This window comes from Pseudochaenichthys georgianus, chromosome 23 (genome assembly GCF_902827115.2).
Source record: "Pseudochaenichthys georgianus chromosome 23, fPseGeo1.2, whole genome shotgun sequence".
Lineage (NCBI taxonomy): Eukaryota > Metazoa > Chordata > Actinopteri > Perciformes > Channichthyidae > Pseudochaenichthys > Pseudochaenichthys georgianus.
Genome location: NC_047525.1, coordinates 8,922,121 through 8,941,904, shown reverse-complemented (window position 1 = coordinate 8,941,904; position 19,784 = coordinate 8,922,121). Strand labels below are relative to the sequence as shown.

Genomic DNA, 19,784 nt, shown 5'->3' with positions numbered 1-19,784 from the left:
AAGACATTAAGAAAATGGCATTTAAAATCAGTCATTAAAAAGAAAAGCTAATAAAAGAAACATTTAAAAGAAAAAAAAATGGGAGGTTTGATATGGGCCTGTAATTGTTCATTACTGAAGCATCTAGATTATTCTTTTTTAAGAGCGGTTTAATGACTGCAGTTTTCAGGGCCTGTGGAAAAATACCTGAGTGAAGAGATTTGTTTACTATATGAAGTAGATCTGAGGCCATGCAAGGCAAAACATCTTTGAATAATCCTGTTGGAATAATATCAAGGCAGCAGGAGGAGGACTTCAGAAGTTGTATAATGTCCTCTAGGTTTTTATCATTAATCTGATGGAATTGTGTCATGATGTCTGAATTGATGTTAAGTGGACACAGAGACAACACATTTGCTATTCCTGATGCAGAGGCACTGACTGCTTGTCTGATTTTATGAATTTTGTCAGTGAAGAAGGAGGCAAAATCATTGCACGCCCTGGTGGATAGAAATTCAGAGGCTACTGACACTGGGGGGTTAGTTAGTCTGTCGACGGTAGCAAACAAGGCACGTGCGTTGTTTTTGGTAATGATGTCAGAGAGGAACGATTGTCGTGCATTTTTCAATTCCAAATTATAAAGGCCAAGTCTCTCTTTATAGATTTCAAAGTGAACCTGGAGATTTGTTTTTCGCCACCTGCGTTCAGCTTTTGACATTCTCTTTTTTCTGTTTTCACGGTCATGGCCTTTCTCCATGGAGATATTTTCTTGCCAGACACTTCCTTTACCTTAGTTGGAGCAATGGCATCTATAACATTTAAAATGTTTGAATTAAAATGATCTACTAGCTCATTTACTGAGATGTTAGCAGGGGCAAGTGTGGAAGAAAAATTCTGAGTAAACATTTCCCTTGTATTTTCAGTTAAATATCGCTTTGTGGTTACCTCTTTTTGAACATTTGTGTGAACAGAAATAGAGCTCTCAAAGAAAACACAGGAATGGTCAGAGAGCGCAACATCAGTCACCACAACCTTAGAGATATTCAGACCCTTTGAGATAATTAAGTCCAGAGTGTGCCCCTTATTGTGCGAGGGCTCTGTCACATGATGAGTCAGTCCATTGCTATCAAGCACACAAAACAGTTCTTTAGCCCCTCTGTCCTGGGGGTTGTCAACATGGATGTTAAAATCACCAACAATGACTAGACAGTCAAAGTCAATACACACTATAGACAGCAGTTCGGTAAAATCATCAAAAAAGCTTGCACAGTATTTTGGTGGTCTATAGATAACATTACATTACATTGCATTTAGCTGACGCGTTTATCCAAAGTGACTTACAATAAGTGCGTTCGACCAACAAAATACAAACTTGAAGAAAACAGAATCATATAAGTACATCAGGCTTCATAGAGCAAAAACATTTCAAGTGCTACTCAACTGGCTTTAGATAAGCCAGCCCTTTATTAGTATATAAGTGCTTTGTTAATAGTTCTATCGCTCGAAGTGGAGTCGAAAGAGATGAGTTTTCAGTCTGCGCCGGAAGGTGTGTAAGCTTTCTGCTGTCCTGATGTCAATGGGGAGCTCATTCCACCATTTTGGAGCCAGGATAGCAAACCCACGTGTTTTTGCTGATGGGAACTTGGGTCCCCTTCGCAGTGATGGTGCAGCGAGCCGTTTGGTTGATGCAGATCAGAGTGCACGTGCTGGGGTGTACGGTTTAACCATGTCCTGGATGTAGGAAGGGCCAGATCCATTCGCAGCATGGTACGCAAGTACCATTGTCTTGAAGTGGATTCTAGCAGTTATCGGAAGCCAGTGGAGGGAGCGGAGGAGCGGTGTGGTGTGGGAGAATTTAGGAAGGTTGAAGACCAGGCGAGCCGCTGCATTCTGGATAACAGAGCTCGAGAGGAGCATTTCAGCTGAAGGGCCACATATTCAAAAGAAGCAAAGTTCCCATAAGATGTCTTCCTGCATTGAAGGGAATCATTGAACAGAAAAGCAACTCCACCCCCTTTCTTATGCATTCTTTCCTGACTCATAAAACTAAAGTTGGGAGGGGTTGATTCGATAAGAACAGCTGCACTGTTATTTTGTTCAATCCAAGTTTCTGTTAAAAACATGACATCGAGATTGTGCTCAGTGATAAAATCATTGATTAAAAATGTTTTTCCTGCCAAAGACCTGACATTTAATAAAGCTAGTTTAAGTCCGTTAAACACACTATCAGTCAGGTTTTTTGTAACAAGCTGTGGCTGACATGGAATCACTGCTAAATTAAATAAACTCACACAAACGTTTGAGCGCTTCCTGTATCTAAGATGATTCACCGCTCTTAATCTATTACCTATCAACATAGATACAGGCAGGCAGGGCCCCGGCATGTCCTGGAAAGAGTTGAGAGTGCCATACGCCCTTGAGCCTGGACCCAGCAGATATCAGTTTGCAGAGTTTTGTACACACACATCCCTATCAGGCTTTGAAGGGGAGGGAGGACCCACCACCCTGCTCCTCTCATCATAGGAGGGCAGGGGGAGGGCTACACTGTAGAAACGGGGGTTTGGAAATCTGCTTCCATCTTCCTTGTATTGTTTTGGTTTGGATGATTGTGGTAGGCATGGTGATGAAGCAGGGGAGATGGTGCGCATCTCTGCTTCGGTGATTTTGGTGGGCATCGTTGAGGGGCGGGGGTAAAGGACATGCTGCCAACCCTGCGTGTCGCCTTCATGCGGTCATCAAACTCCAGGGGTGTGGGCGAGGGTGAAAGGGTGAGCGGAGAGTAGAGAGAGCTGGTGGATGAATGAAGAGTATCCTGAAAGGCGTTGACAGGGAGGGTGACGGGCAGTGGAGACTCCTCCATTTGTGTCATAGGTCTCCCATAATCAGAACATTCCTCAGGCGGGTACAGTGATACTTCTTCAGGGTTTTCTGCGCGATGTGTTGTGTCTTTCTCCTGTTTTGATTCCTCTTGCCGCTTGTCCTTGTCAGAGGGAACAGATTGATGACGCAGGCAGTTGAATATGTTAGAGATAAACAATTTCACTCCTGACTTGTTCAGGCAAATTCCATTTGCCTTGAAAAGATGTCTGCGGTCCCAGAAAAAGTTAAAATTGTCAATAAAATGGACAGAATGGTCAGTACAGACAGTTGAAAGCCAGATACGCTCCGCTGACCGAGAGCCGGAGATCTCTTTCTGATGACCTGGATAACCTGTCCTCTTCACACAGCAGGGTAAGGACCAATAGCTACTCCAAAAGTAAAAGGCTAGAGGGAAAGCTAACGACTGGGCCTGAAACTCTGATTGTGGGTGACTCTGCTGTAAGGTGTGCAGTGCAAACAATCTGCTGAATCTCTCCACTCCTCTTCTGACTGGCGGTAGAGGGCCACTGAAGAAAACATCTGCATTTAGAGAGCTGACAGTTTCCAACAAACATTTAAAGTCTTCTTTCAGCACTTCTGACCATGTGTTCCAATGTGCAGTACCACATTCTTCACAGTCGGATGTTCAGCCCCAATATGCAGGATCTTCTCAGCCAAGTCAGTGACCATATCCTTTGGAAAACAGAGTACTTTGGTGTTGTTCTTACTACACAGACCTTTTACATCTCTTACAGCAGAGTCACCCACAATCAGAGTTTCAGGCCCAGTCGTTAGCTTTCCCTCTAGCCTTTTACTTTTGGAGTAGCTATTGGTCCTTACCCTGCTGTGTGACAGGTTATCCAGGTCATCAGAAAGAGATCTCCGGCTCTCGGTCAGCGGAGCGTATCTGTTCTGGATTGGCACACTTGGTGGTTTAGGAGGATTTTTTGTAGTTCTCCCTTTAGCAGCTGTCTACGGCTGTTTAGGGGTTGAAGAGGCGCTCTTCCTGGGTGATAACAATGCAGGCCAGCCGGTCGCATCACAGATTTCAGAGCTCTGGGCTCTGCCTGTTATCCGTCCTCCCAAATCCCATGGAAATGATTTACTCTTAGGCTTTGCACAAAGAGAGTTCCAGGGAGGACTACCACTTGTAGATTTATTACCCAGTACACAGCCCTCCTGTTCCTTGGAATCATTGTAGCTGCTAACTAGCTGTGAGTTAGCATACCCTTTTCCATTATTTTGCAACACTGGTAAAGTGGTGTCATTCCCACGACATAGTCCATTCACTTCCACGTTAACTTCCAACCGTTGCATTTTCATTTCCAACACAGCCATCTTCTGTATAAGTTTGTGGAAGTCATCTGTAGAGAACAGAGGCATTTTGCTACCAACTAGCTTAAGCTAAATAGCATGCAGTAGCCTACCAGGCTTTAGCTGTTGCTAGGCCACGCTACTGTAAGACTGAGGTCGTCGTAATTTTTTTGAAATATGGCTGAAACCCTCCGTCTATTTACGAAGATGAACTGTCCCAGTGATAGGTTCATGTCCAGGAGCCGCTGTTCGAAGTTTTGAGAGAATAAGAATAGGAAAATCAGCATAAAAAGTAAGCAGAGGCAAGAGCAAGCAGAAAAGCATCTGCACTGTAAGAAAGATAAGCGTTAAGGACTAACGTTTATAATAAATACTTTTGTATTTATTTTAAGATCTTTTCATACAATCATACGTATTGGGATCATTTGTATTAATGTGGACCGGAGGGAGAGGGTGCCGAGCATAAGTTTCACTTTCCTTTTTTATTTAAATTCCAACTTTGGTCATGAAGAATATGTTTCTCTGTTGTCCACGTTCATAAAGCATAAAGCAACAGCATCAGAGCACGGTGAAGAGTCTCTAGATGAGTTTACAGTAGTCCCTCGTTCTTATTAAACATCCATGTTGTAGTCCGCTGTATAGAAAACTGTAGTTTCCATAGTTTCCCCACAGCAGCAGACGTACATTTATGACGTCCGCTGGCGCATCATAAACACGTCGGATAGTGAAAGTGCATTCGGATTCTCTAAAGTACCGCAGTCTCTTCTCCTAAGTCCTTTTGAATTCTCCTATCCACTATCCCTTAACCCCGTGACGTTTCACTCAGAGGTCAAGAAATAGGAGATATGGTTCGAATTTAGGAGCTGATTTTTGGATTCTTCGACTGCAGCCTAAGGGCCAATCCCAAATCACCCCCTCGACCCTACCCCTCCGTAACGGAGTGAACTCCATCTGTAGCCACACTCGTAGCTGAATGAAGTTCCCTCCATTAAGGGTTAAGGGTATAAATACAGCGGCAAGCTTTGGGACGGCCTCCCCTCTCTCCGGCAGAAACAGGAAATGCCGTAACTGTATGTAACAACGGTTTCAAATCAGCATCTCTTTGACAAAAAATGTAAATGCAAATAAAACTCCAAACATCTTTAATTGTGTTACTTTTTTGTAAAACTCTTAGGTTTGAAACCTGATGTTTATACGCTTCTTAGTTGTTGCAACAGTCTGTAAATATACACAACTTTATAATAAAATGCACACATTTACCTTTTTCTAGACTAAACACAGGTGATCCTAAGTTAAAAACATATGAGGTTGTCAGTGGATGTTTGCTGGAACTACTTGTAAACAGCGTGTTTCCTGGCGGACACACACAGCGTTGAGACCGGTCAGATAGAGACCGGTGTCACTGTCACTACCCGATCTGTCCCCCTGCCCGATCGGTACTGCGCATGTGCGAGATGGTCCGCCATATTGGACAACTCCGGACGGCAACCCAAGTAGGACACTTGACACAGTGGCTTTTGGCTCAACTCAAAAATAAAACTCGAGAGTTATTGTTATTACAACGTGACTTCACTATTATTTAACAACTCTTTTTATTGGGTTCTTTTATTTGGGGTTAAGTAAATTGTCAGAATAAGTGAGAAATGAATTTAACTTATGTTAGACAGCTATCATACTGAATAAACATTTACTGTGAATGTATGCAAAAATGTATGGCATATAGCTGTCTATGCCTGAGATTTCTACAGGGGTCTTTTTCCATTTCATGCCACTGATTCAAATATGGGTCACAAATACAGCCCACGTTCATTTATCAGACTTATCTTGTGGCATTTCAGGGTTTGCTCCAGCTGCGTCATATGTGCGCTCTATTCGGCACACATATATGGATTCGGCTCTGATGTTCTTGACTCATACATAGACACACATGCACACTAACACTCATCGACTATACATAAATAGGCCATATATACTGTACACAAAGATACTTAGAGTGACACAAATGAGCAAACACGCATGCATGCATCCCTGCCAAGCCATAATAACAATCCATCCATGTGCGGTACATTAAGTCACTCAAAAGGTCACTGCCATGTTTAAACCAATGACTCAAAACGCTGGAGTAAAGCTACTCAAACAGCCAAGCCAAACATACGTCCACATTAACATTCAGCAACCTGGAATTTCAATACATATAAAGTATCATAAGAACTTCATAGAAAGGACTATGAAAAAGAAAAATAGTTACTTAAAGAGATACAAAGGCAAGTATTTTTATAGCAAAATACTCACGTAGACCACGTTCACGTAGTCATCGTCAGAAAGGGTCTCCAGCATCTTGGTGACGGACGTTTTGATGAGTATGAGGGTGAGACCAGATACACTGCCACTCCTGTAGTATGGAACAAAGATGATCTGTGTTTTATCCACACGTTTTTTTACCATAGTACGTATAAAAACACTTTTCATCTGGTTCTCTCTATTCTTTTGTAAGCACAGCTAGATAAGAACATGGATAGATGGATATATTAACATTAAGTCGATTTTTTTAAAGAAAGACTATTACCATCTGTTAATTTGCCTTTTGATTTTGTGTACAAGACAACTGAACCTGATTTCACTGGGTATCTAAAACATGAATATTAAAAAAATAGCAATAAGTTGGCGAGATATCTTACTATGTGCCACAAAGTTGAACAGACTGAACAACTGACATTGCCATCTGTAAAGCCTTCTGCACAAGTAGAGGAAAATAAACTATTCACGCGTTAAAGGCAGGGACCTCGTGACTGCAAGTTTCTTCCATTAATAAGCAGGCTAGATATGGGAACATTTATTACATCAACCTGTTAAGTCCGGAGCCTGTTTTTCAGGTCTCAGGCTCAAAAATGACATTCCCAGAAAAGATTACTATATCTTCACTTCTAAAAAGGGGTAAATTAATAATATTTTTTCTCAAAGCAATGATAAACCTGTGAGTTGGATGTAGAAAAGTCTGAATCAATATAGAATGTTTTTTATTTTAAAGTAAATTCAGATTGAACATAGTAAAACAATGTAAATTATAGTGTCCGTCCAAAAAAAAACACATTACTTACAGTATAGTAAAAACCACCCTTGAATGATGGGATAGTAGACAAAAACCTTTAGTAATCCAAACTATAACATATAATAAGTACTCTGTATCAAGATTGATGCAAAACAAGTGAAATTTGACCTTTTTAGAGAGGTTTAGCAAAAACACTTCTGGGGTCATTTTGGTGGATTTGCCATATCTCTGGCCCCCCTCGTCGATTTTGATGATTGACACCTCTTTTGAACGGTTAGAGCCAATAAAATCGAAGGGGAAGTTCTTAAATCCACATAAACGTTACCATTGTGGAGTGAGAGTGATGCGCATGCAGCTTGCCCAAACCGAAAGCTATGTTACGCTCTGAAAACTGAAAACTACGCTTTTTGCCATAAATATGACGATGGATTATCAGTAATCATTTCAAAGTGACACAGAGACATTTTAATGCGTTTTAATGCCATTGAACACAACTTTTGATCAGAAAACAGCAAAGGTAAGACTTATTTTCCATTTTGGTCCCGTAAAGCTACGTTGAGTGTTGTCTGGGTTTGCCTTCTATGCCCTGAGTTTTTCAGTGATGATACTTATACCTCTAGAATCTGTGGAATCTCAGCTTTAATCTGATATCTTGTTTCTGCAGATCTGATAAGTAATAAAGTATTTCTACCGTGAGGTATTCACTAAGTGCGTTAGCATTTTTTCACTTAGTGCTAGTGCTAAATTCAGAGGCTTGGTGTTAGAGTTGTGTTTTGTTTAGCTAAAAAATTGTTCATATCGTCAGTTAGCTGAGTTTCTTCCCGTTAAGTGGGTATGACACATTATTAGGTTGTTAAATGTTAAGAAGCCCTGAGACACATAACAGGTTTAACAGGTTAACAAAAATGCTATCATAGGTAATCTGCGTTAATGACATGAGTTAAGTGCCATCGCCATTTATCGGCTAATGACGTGCACACAAATTGTGAATACTAGCATAACATGTCAAATATCACTTCATTATTAAGAGAAGGCTCCTTTAATAATATTCTATATATTATTGCTAAAAAGATGGGGACCATGCACCAATGGATCTGTAAAATGCAACTTAATTTGTTCTTGCACATAAAGGCATAGGGACAGAAACAGGAACGAGATGTTATTTTAACGGAGGCAGCTTTTAATATCCAATAAGCCTCATAAATCCCCTGGATGACAACTTCCAGAGCTTTAATAAGAGCTGCAAATGTCGGCAACATTTATTTTTTCTAATATTGCTTGTCATTTAGCCCTGAAACTCATTTATAGTGTCTTTTAAAATGAAACAAGCAACACATATTCAGAAAAATTAAGTGATATTGGTCGTGGTGAATAATTAAAAATATTAATTACTTATTGGTTTGACTATTTTCAGAGCATTACATTGACTAAAATACAACATAGAATATTGAATTCCTTATCCTTAAGTACACTTCTTTTTACACACAAATTGGTGGAATTGATGTAAAATATGTTATGTTCATTGTTGGTAGGTTTGCAGTTCTATTTAACCTGAATTGGAAAGGGGTTTCAATGTTTGGCTTTGGTAAATATGGGAAATAAAACCCTTATTTCAGTTTTGAAATGGACTCTGGGAAATCTGAAAAAGGTAAAATTGTTTGTTTCTTAGAAATGATCTTAAGTTCTCTAAAACTGAACTGCTGTCGTTACAGATATGGCTCTGGAATGCTCCCTAAATATCTTCTAACTCTTAATGTTAATGTTACTAACAAAGAACTGCTAACAGAGCACTTATATACTAATAAAGGGCTGGCTTATCTAAAGCCAGTTGAGTAGCACTTGAAATGTTTGGCTCTATGAAGCCTGATGTACTTATATGATTCTGTTTTCTTCAAGGTTGTGTCCTCCTGGTCGAATGTACTTATTGTAAGTCACTTTGGATAAAAGCGTCAGCTAAATGCAATGTAATGTAATGTAACTCATCAGTCATCACAGGAAGAACCAACTGTAAATGATGAAGTCGCCTGATACACTGACTGCTTTTTGTTTGTCATTTGAGTTCTGAGGCAGCCATGAGTACAGCACCGTCTGAGAATTAGCATCAGAGCCAGAGCACAAAATAAAAGAACAAAATCTGACTGTAGATGAATCACTCACGCATCCACCAGGATCAGCATGTCCTTAGGTGACGATGCCCCCTGAATATACCTGGTGAGTAATAAAACACACAGTAAAGGTCATGGATGTTAAACACAAATGTAGAATACAGCGGAACACACAAACAATTATAATAATGAAGAAGTTATTTTGTCAAAACTAAGGAACACAATCTTCAGCACATTAAAAAAGTGATGAGGCAGTACATATTGCACTCTCATCACTCTTTCAGCTAAACAAATATCACTCTACATCATTTTGATGTAAATCAACCATACCTTTGTAATCTTTAATGACATTGCTGTTCATATTTTAGAAAATAAACAAACAAACTGTTGTGCAACTTTGTTCAGAGCTCGAGAGCACAATAGCCGAAGAGGCTTTCGGGGCTTGTGAAATGTCATGACACCATGACATGGTTAAAACTTGTGTATTGATGGCTTCCATCCAGATTTAAAACAATGTTTAGGACACTAGTGAAGCTTTTGTTTTGGTAGCCTTTTGTGAGCTGGATTACTGGTGTTGTTTCCTGCTGCGTGGGGTCTGCGAGACAGCGAGACACAGCAGCATTCAGCCTGAGCACACACACGTGAGTGTGTGGCGAACTGTGAGTGGAGATCCACGGAGCCGCGGCTGAGAAATGATAAGGCTGAGTGAGTGTGTGTGTGTGAGGAGCTCCACGGATTGGTCCATTTGGACCTGGGCATGGTTACGTCACCATACTCAGGAAGAAAAAAATGAAAAAATAGAAATCTCCAACGAGGCGTTCTGGGGCAGCATAGACAAGTATTTTCTGTGTTAGAGTTTTACTCGCTACAGGGTGTACTTTGAGGGTTTGTGACTCTGCAAACCGTTTACATGCAGAACAACCTTCATAACACACAAGGGGATGGGTAATAACCGGAAAAGCATGTCATGGGACCTTTAAGTGGCTTTGGCTTTGGCCAGAGACTTGGATGAGATTGTTAAACTGTGTGTGTGTTTTTTTTGTACAGATAGCTTATTGTGTGTAATATGTTAATGCAATTAGAGTTTTAGCAGATGAACGTTTAATATGACAATTACACAGGTAGATTGAATGCTATATATGTCAGCCCTTGACAAACAGTAGAGAAATGACGGACAATTATGCGATTAGAGACACAAAACAAAAATGCACATCCCACAATACACTCACCACGGTCGCCTGCGCACATCGTAGAGGTCGATCTTATTGGCTGAAGTGCTCGAGTCTATCCAAGGGGATGCTGGGATATGACAGGAATAAAATTGGCCAAGGTAAGTATGTTTACTTTATATAAAACCAAGATTTCTGGTTAATTAATATGTTTGTTGGATTTCTTATATCTTAAAATAATTATTTGAAATATGCCATTTGCTTTTTAGCGAAGAGGTAGATTTTTGTGTCCAATTAAAACCAGAAGGCTATTAGCTTAGCTTAATATGAATACTGTTGGCAGGGTGAAAAAGCTAGCCTTGGCCAACTGTTAACAAAAACAGCACTTGACAGCTCACTAATTAACACATATCTCTTTTGATACATGTGCACAACACTGAGATATAACATTGTTCACTTATGAAGACAATTCATAATTGAACTCTTCTGACATTTAATAATAATATAATATGTTTATTTAGTATAGCACCTTTCACGGAAGTGCTTCACAAGAAAGAACAGGAGGTTAAGAGGTGCATGCTTTTAAAACCTAACATTATGAAAGATGGTCATGACCATATTGACCTATAAGCTTTTCAATAAGAGATTCATGAATTATTTGCCTCTCAGCCAAACGTCACAAGAAAGAATGGTGTGAAAATCAGCTACACGTTTTTGCGTGCATCTTTCTGAAATACATGTATGCTGAAATTTCCCTTTTAGGGGATTTGTATTTGTCCCATCACTGACCACAGAAAGGTCAGCATGCTATTGGATTAACCTCATTGGCTGCTTGTCTGCTCACCTGGGAAGTATCGAGCCAATCCGGTTGCAGAGCCAAACACCTGCCAGAGGAGTGCAGGATCTTCCTCTCTGTTTTTCCGGAATACGTCCTCCAAGGCCTCCGTCCAATTTAGCTCGTTTAAAATGACGGTAGCTGTAAGACACACAGCGAACAATCACAGTTTAAACGAGTCAAGTTTGCACAAAAGTAAAAGACACACACACACACACACACACACACACACACACACACACACACACACACACACACACACACACACACACACACACACACACACACACACACACACACACACACACACACACACACACACACACACACACACACACACACACACACACACACACACACACACACACACACACACACACACACACACACACACACACACACACAGACTTTTTGGCCCTCAAAACACACGCCAAATCTACAGTGGTGAAAAGTATGCAATAAAGTGGAGAGGGAGGCAACAACAGAATGATCTAATTTGATATTTCCTCTCCTGGGTCCTCTAGGGACAGACACACAGTAAACGATTTGTTTACCTGTTTGTCAGCAGGAGCTCTTACTGCCTTAATGCTCTCACAATCTAGTTTGATCCAAAAAGGCAGCGCTAGTGAGAGTGGGCTGCACGTCACATTGATGCGGTGCATGAGTCATACTTGTGTGAATGTGTGTGTGTGTGTGTGTGTGTGTGCCCCATCTTTGTGCGTGTGCTTTTGCGAGATTAACTGCATTAAAGAAACAATTAAGAACAAAACACCTCAGGGTGAGACAGGGGATTACTAGGAGGTAGTGAAGAGCCTATACACGTATCAAGGGGTGCATTCCAATTCACATTCTATCATCCTATTTAGTAAGCGAGAAGAATATTTTGTATGTCCAAATAGATTATATTAGATGTACATTATGCTAAAAATACCAGGATGTCTTACTGCCTCTGGTGGCCTTTTGCAAAAAGAAAGACAGCTTCATATTCTGGCGTTTCTGACCCACAATCCCCTGCACAGCAGACAATATGTCGACTGAGATGCAGAGAGAGCAGAAAAAGATGCTCGTTGAACTTTTGCGCTACTGACTGCAACACATGTATATGAGCAATTGGGTCAAAGTTCATGACCTAGTGTGTTTCATTTGTATGCCTTCCGCATGCAACAGTATGAACTTCATAAAGGGCAACTACAGTACATACAAAAAGTAAAAAGAGTTTTAAAGAAAAGTTGTATTTCATTTGGAATAGAGCCTCGGTAACAAAAATCATATCGCCAATTTACGAGGGAAGAGGCGTTTTGTATAGTTAGTACGAGTCTCTTTAGGGAAAAATTGCCACCAAGAAAAACTCAGTGTACTCTTTAACTAAGTAGAAAAGCAATGCCCTGCCAAGTATAGAAATGTTTTTGTTATCCTCACAACCTCCCACATCTCTGTGGCTCTCCCAAACTCATTGCTGTAAAAGCGCTTGTAAGAAAGAGAGCACTGAAGCACCTTTCCTTAGCATTTAATCCAGCTCTTATCATGGCTGCCACTTAAATGTCATTTCACTCAGTTAGGAACCTTCCCAAACAAAAGACCATTCAAAATCCTTTATGCCTGTAAGGGTTAAAAAAAAAAAAAAAACTAATCCTGCTGCTTCATCATCTGTTTGCATTTGGGTCCAATCTCTGTCCTTCATAACCCAATTGTTGCGCCTCCTTAATCAAGTTTCTATTGTTGAATGAATACAAATAGATTTTAGACAGGGCTTTAAATTGCTCCCTTTGGTATTGTAGAGCAAAACATCCCAATGATACAGTATGTGGTGACAATGTGTTCAGGCCTGATCTGTGCTCCCGAGGATAGCCGTTAATGGATTAGTCCTGCTGGTTTCCTTGACATCAGTAACAAGAAGTCCCAGGGTATCATGACCTCAATACAGGAAGCATTGGTACCTCCCCCCCCCCCCACACTGAATGGTAAACTAACAAGGAAAGCTCACATTCAGTATTTCATTTGCCCATCAGCTGCAAAGTCAATGTAGTGACGAACCCACCAGGGGAATTGTGTCCGAGTAGAAACATGATGAGGAAGTGGGACAAGATAAATGCCTCAGTTTTTTTCCCTGACTGTGTTGGTTGGTTGGTTCTGTTCCGCTGTGTGGCACTGACAAACCCATTACAGCCTCCCATAGGGATTTGAATGCAGACCCACATAACACACACCCTGGATGCAGGTCAGACATCACTGATGAGCATCAACATCAAAAGTGTGGCAAGGTGTCCTCCATTTTCAGCTAAATACTGAAACAAAGCACTGTTGTCGTGTTAAAAGATCCATCTCTGTGGCAATGTGTTTTTCTCGAGGTCACACACACAGTCAGCCATATGTCATGAGGGGCATCATGGCCCGAGGGACATTGGGGGGTAGGGCTAATGTGTTTGTGACTGCAACAAATATGGATATTACCAATGCCTAAAATTATTTCTTTGTTTGTGTTTCTCTTAAGGGATGGTAACAAGCTAAAAGAAGAATGTCCATGTGTTTATGAATCTTCTACAAATTAGTTTTGTGCAATGAGATTCTGTGTTCACTCTTGAGAAATTACAAAATAATGAGTGATCAGAGGAAACATTTAAGAAATTAGGAAAAGAGAGAAAGAATCCAAGGACAGTGCTTTCCATTTACATTTTGTCAGCTGGCACTGAGCAGTTGGTGCAGGGCTTATGTGACATAACAGTGACATGTGGGGAACAACATGTATAGAATACTTTAAAGGGCCAGGTCACACTATAAGGTGGCTCAGCACAATTCTCATGCTCATCCTGCCTAAAGGGTTCTAACTTTTTTTGATGTAGGGACTCTTTTCTAGGGTTGATCAATACTGGAGCTACCAAGCTAACAGCTAACACACTAGCGAGCGGAGACTAGGCTAGTCACGATAAATCTAAAAGCTTCTTTTTAATTTAACTTTACGTTTTTATCTCAGTATTATACATAGATTGACTCAATATAGACTTTTTTTTTAATTGACACAAATGTAAGTTATAAGAGTTGAAATAAAGGAAAACAGCTAGCAAGCTTGTTAGCTAATGGTTCAATACGTTTCCACAGTTTATGTAAAATCATTTATAGCTTTTATTAAGGAATGGATAGTTCAGGTACTATAGGTAGCTTACTATACTACTACGTATGTTTGTGCATGCATGGTGCCAAACAGCTAATAGGTTCCAGGTTCCTGCTATACATTGGGTTCTGAGACTTTTATTAAGATGTTAATTCAGGTCCAGAAATAATAAAAACAACAGGTTGGTTTCAGTAATGAGCTTTTTAGGTCTGCAAATGCGACCCATTGTACGTTTTTGTATGTTTTAACACTGTGGTCACAAATCCCAAAATGCGGATTGAAAAATTATTGTCTTGGTAATAAATTCTGCCAAGATGTCCAGCCATGCCAGCATCAAGAAATCACACCATTCAGATCCCATGGTTAACACATGTGAAATTAAAACATATGAATAATTTATGGAAGAATAGATGTGTGAACTGAATATGGAAAATAAGTAACTAAATATTCCCTGTGAGGCATGTAGATGCTTTAAAAAACCGAAATCAACCAGTATCTGGCAGTGAGTGGTGAGGTGTGTGTGTGTGTGTGTGTGTGTGCGTGTGAGTGTGCGTGTGCGTGTGCGTGTGTGTGTGTGTGTGTGTGGGGGGGGGAAAGCTGCGCGATGCCCTGCGGGGCTCCCTGTCATCGGCTCGCTGGTGGCTGAAACCGCCTGTGCTTTTGAAAGTAATTATAGGGTGGGGGCTGCTGAGGTGATAACCTGTAATCATCGTATCAGAAGGGGTCTTGTACTCGATGATACTTTGCCACTGATTGTGACATGAGCACCAACGCAGAAAGAAAAAGATACACTTCCACATAATGTATCTTTTCCACCAACACTCTAGAGGTTTCTCAATACTCTAATTTCCCCTCCTCGACTCCTCGATCCTCCGGTAGTGACCCGGAAATGGATTTCAGCGCGCCATGTTGAAGGACATCTAATTTCTCTAAATGCACATCGAGGACCGAGGACCGAGCATCGAGGAGGCTCTCTGGAGGAGCTATAACCGAGGATACACTGATGGGTCCTCCACGGCTCCTCCGCGGACGCATTTCCGGGAACGGTTGAGGCGTTACGCACGGCCGGACTTATCTCAGCCAATAACAGCTCAGCCAATAACAGCTCTGCATGCATCCCCTGGATTGACTTCAATACATAATTTTTCAGAAAGAAGGTCCCATGGAGGTCCACCGGAAAGGGAGGGACTTCGCCACTCTATAGTGATTAGGACTGAAACCATAAGTGGAAGAATGGATGGGTATATTGTTATGATTAATCGTTTATCGTCATTTTACAAGCAGGAATAGAAAAACTATTCAAATGTTGTCTGATACCACCCTCTCAAATTTGCCATCATTTGCAGTTTTTTTGTAAGTTATTGTATTCTAAGACATCACGTCTGGGCTATTATGATGTTTATTAGACTTAAAGATTATAAGTTATTATGTACAGTAGTGTGAAAACACAGCGGCAATGGCCAGAGGGAAGGGACACCAGTACACACACACACTATTTATTTAGCATAAGAAAGGTGTCGATGTCATAAGGTGAGAAACACTGCTTGAGATGAAAAGCAATTAGTCAAGCCTTTTTATGGTTGCAAAGGGGTCTCTTGTTAATATTGGTTACCATTATGCCATATGAATCCAAGAACAGTACAGTATGTGGCATTGCAGAAATCTCTTTCACTGTCTAACAAGTTGTATTTAAAGGTAAAATAGGGTAAGAGAAATGAAGATACATCAGAGTTTGGCAGCAAGCACCATAGATTAAAAAAAGGATGTGTATCAAGTGGCACAACAAAAAAAATCAATTTCTCCACTGTGAACTTTGCCACGGGGTCTGTGACTTCGATACAAACACGCTCACACACACAGTGTCAGAGTATCTCAGCCCGTCGGTGTGTGTGTGTGTCTCTGCGTGACAGGTGCCACACAGCATTGATGCAAACGGGCATCAGACGAGCCTCGGCTCTCATGCCAAGGCCGCGACGCTCTCCTGTCATCTCGTCCACGCCAATCTGCCTAATGAGCGAGAACACACAGCCATGAAAACCACACACAATACAGTGGGTGAATGTGATGTGACTCACACACATGCCGACTCTCACACCCCAAGAGTTTCTTCCCCTCTCTCTCTCTCAAACTAATTCACACACGCAGACAAACTCTGAGTCATCTCCAGTGTGTGTGCAGTGGCGTGCACGGACACACACGGACAAGATAATGAATCCCAGTCAGACCACCCACACTGTATCAGCAGGGAGAATAGATTTCAAATCAGCAGGACTAATGCGGGGGAGAAAGACAGTAGCACATTTGTCTCCACACAACCCACTATTAATATGCTTAATACATCGAAGCGAGTCATGAAGACTTAGGAAGGGGTTAGAGCTGCAGAGGAAAAGGAAAGAAAGAAAACAAAAATCTCAAAATAAGTAGGGTTGAAAGTTGGGAGAAGGAACTTGAAAACACACTAAGGAGAAGGGAAAAAGATGAAAAAGGATTGGTGGATGCAACAAAAGTGTCCAGCAGTTAAAGACGAGGATGACACATCTCTCCTTCAGCATCACTAAAAGCCACAAGGACGCCTGCCTTGTCTAGACAAAGCCCCCTAATCAAGTTAAGTCAATTCCTTCCTCCACACAACAAGATAGAAACCAGGGCGTGTCTCTAAGTACGTGCTCTCCTTCCACACACACATACACACTCGGATACACATCGCCATGGCAACGCTGACAGTGCTGGCCAGCCGGAGTGGCATCAATGTGGCAGCCCGTCCTTGTAGATAGAGTAAGAGAGAAGGGGAAAAGAGAAGGGGAACACCAACATCAGCCTCACTATGAGACTTTGTTAAATAGTGCTCCACCCAGACCCCGCCCTCCAGAACCAGTGTGAGAACTGGAAGAGATCAGATAGCCAGTAGGGCTGCGTGATTATGGAACAATTAAATCACTTTTTATTTTTTTTGAAGCTGCAGTTAGATTATAAAATGTAAAGAAATAGGAAAATTAAACATTGCAAATGGATTTCTATCTCGAAAATTAGATTGAAATGTGATTGATATTGGCGAACACATTAAAGAAATATATATATAATTTAGAAAGAGTCAGAAGCATCATTAGTATTCTATAAAATCACAACCATATCAATTTGCCTGGCTACAAACCACAAGAGGTAAAGAAGAAAATGAAACCTGCTAGTGGATTTGATGCAAATCAAATCAAATAAAAATGAATAAACAAAAAGACAGGGGCAGAGAGGGAGAAAGAAGGCAAGAAAGAGGCCATGGTTGCAGAAAGAGAGCAACATTCTGTGTGATAACTCGCACTAGGAAACAACCCCTTCTTCCAACACCCCAGCCACCCTTATAACTGTTGCTTTTAAAAAAGCTGGGTGCATTTGGCCACTCGGCAATGATAGAAATGTCTGCACAGTCAGACGCCTCAGAACCCGTCACTCTGCACATTTATAGTCCAACTTATGTGGAGTGACTCGCTGTGAAAGGACATTAAAGTCATGTGAGAGAGTTCACAGCATTTAGAAAACCCAGCGTGACGATCACTACGGAAATTAATATTGAATGCTCAATCAATGCTGAGGAGGCCATTAGGTCATGCCTGGGTATAAGGAAACTGTTTTCATGCATGCTGCATTCTGTGTTGTTAAATGTATTTTGCAACATGTGACATGATATATGTTTAGTTATATAGTGTCACTTTAAAGATCTCCTATCATGCTATTTTTAGTCATATATTATGGGTCTCAGATATATATATATAAATAAAATAAAAAACATATCTATGATGTGTTTTTCTCAAAATACCAAACAGATCATGCAATTTAGACATCCCTCATATCCCTCTGTTTCAGCCCTGTTAGAGAACTGCTGATTTGGGGTCCTTAGCTTGAAAAAAAAAGAAAAAGGAGGTGGTGGAACTTGTGCCTGCTCAAAATTGTACAGAGATACTAAAACGCTGCCGTGATTAAACGCCATATCCTGTTCTAAACCACATCAAGGATTATTTTTGAAACACTATGGAGCTCAAATGCTTTTTCTCTTGCGGATTTACGACAAGGTGAGTTCCTTTTTTTATTTCCTGCTTTTTTACACATACTCTCTCCAGTACAGGTTAGCTCTGAGTGTCAGCGATGCTTCCTAATGTAAACACAGACCATATTACTTCCAAAACACGTTGTGCATTGTTTCTGATAGGGCCGTGGGCGTAAAGCCAGCCCACATTTAAGATATTACGTCATATACGCAGCAAATCTGGATCAGCTCCGTTGTACCCCCGTTTTTAGAGATTTGAGTACGGAGGAAAAGAGAGAGGGTTTTGTTTTATGACACTGTGAGTTCCCTGGCACACCGGGGACACATGCTTATGTATAAAATACATAAAAAAGTGCATTTTGCATGATAGGAGACTTTTAAGCAGTGTGAAAGGCCAGTAATACAACTTTGCTATACTATATTTCTGTAATTGTTTTTGGGGATTGATCTACATTTTATAAGGATTATTTTATTCGATCACATGTTCCTTTTTTTAAATGTTTTACTCATTTGTCTCATGGCTGTTCTTGTCTGAAGGCCAAATCTGTGCGTCTGCAATGAAGGACATGATGTGTACTGTCCGTCTTCCAGACATGTCTTCGTCTTTATGTGTGTGTTATGCTGTTCTTGCATTGTACTCATTAGTGTCCTACAAAAGAGGCTTACCCAGAGGACATGTGTGTGTGATTGTGCATGTGTGGTTTGTGTAAAAAATATTTTACCCATCCATCAGTTAATATATGTCTTCAAAGGAAGCGCATGTTAACATTTGCTATTTTTAATTCATTGGAAAATGTTGTTTAAAAAACATCAATCAATGTTGTTCCAAGTCACAGAAATAATGAATGCTAAAAGACTGTTGGAAAAGCTGGTACCTGAAGCCATCAAAAAATGTTACTATAGTGTCCGTTTCACATTTGACACTGTAAGGTCATAATGAATACAACTACAATTATCTGGCTCTTGACGTCTCAAATTTGTCTAAAAGATGTGAGAGCTGGCCACATTTGGTAATAGCATTTTTATTGACCGATATTGAATTACTGTCAAATCTAGTTTGACCGGTGGCCTGTCGGGTGTATTTTCCTGCTTTGTGTACAATGCTGGGAGAGGCTCCAGAAGGGAGGAATGAGGTTATAGCCGTGTATGTGATTTACTTTATTCCAGCCTGATGCGAGTGTGGACTCAGACCTATAGTGCCAGCAGTATGGGAAGCAAGGGGAGTTGAACAAATAAGTAATCAGAGAAACATGTTTATCTTATTTCGGATTTCCCTCAACAACTACTGAGAAATGTCACTGGACAAACTGGACAAAAAACGTTAACGAT

The 19,784-nt window shown here is 40.7% G+C and overlaps 1 protein-coding gene across 1 annotated transcript in view; it reads right to left on the bottom strand.

Moving 5' to 3' along the window:
• Positions 1-19,784, bottom strand: part of LOC117468436 (voltage-dependent calcium channel subunit alpha-2/delta-1-like) — a 123,495-nt gene that overhangs the window by 38,296 nt on the left and 65,415 nt on the right. Inside the window, exons 7-10 of the mRNA XM_071201834.1 lie at positions 11,320-11,451; positions 10,536-10,605; positions 9,359-9,409; positions 6,445-6,544 (exon numbers count right to left, since the gene is read on the bottom strand). Coding sequence (XP_071057935.1) covers positions 6,445-6,544; positions 9,359-9,409; positions 10,536-10,605; positions 11,320-11,451 — 353 coding nt within the window. The remainder of the gene's footprint in view (positions 1-6,444; positions 6,545-9,358; positions 9,410-10,535; positions 10,606-11,319; positions 11,452-19,784) is intronic.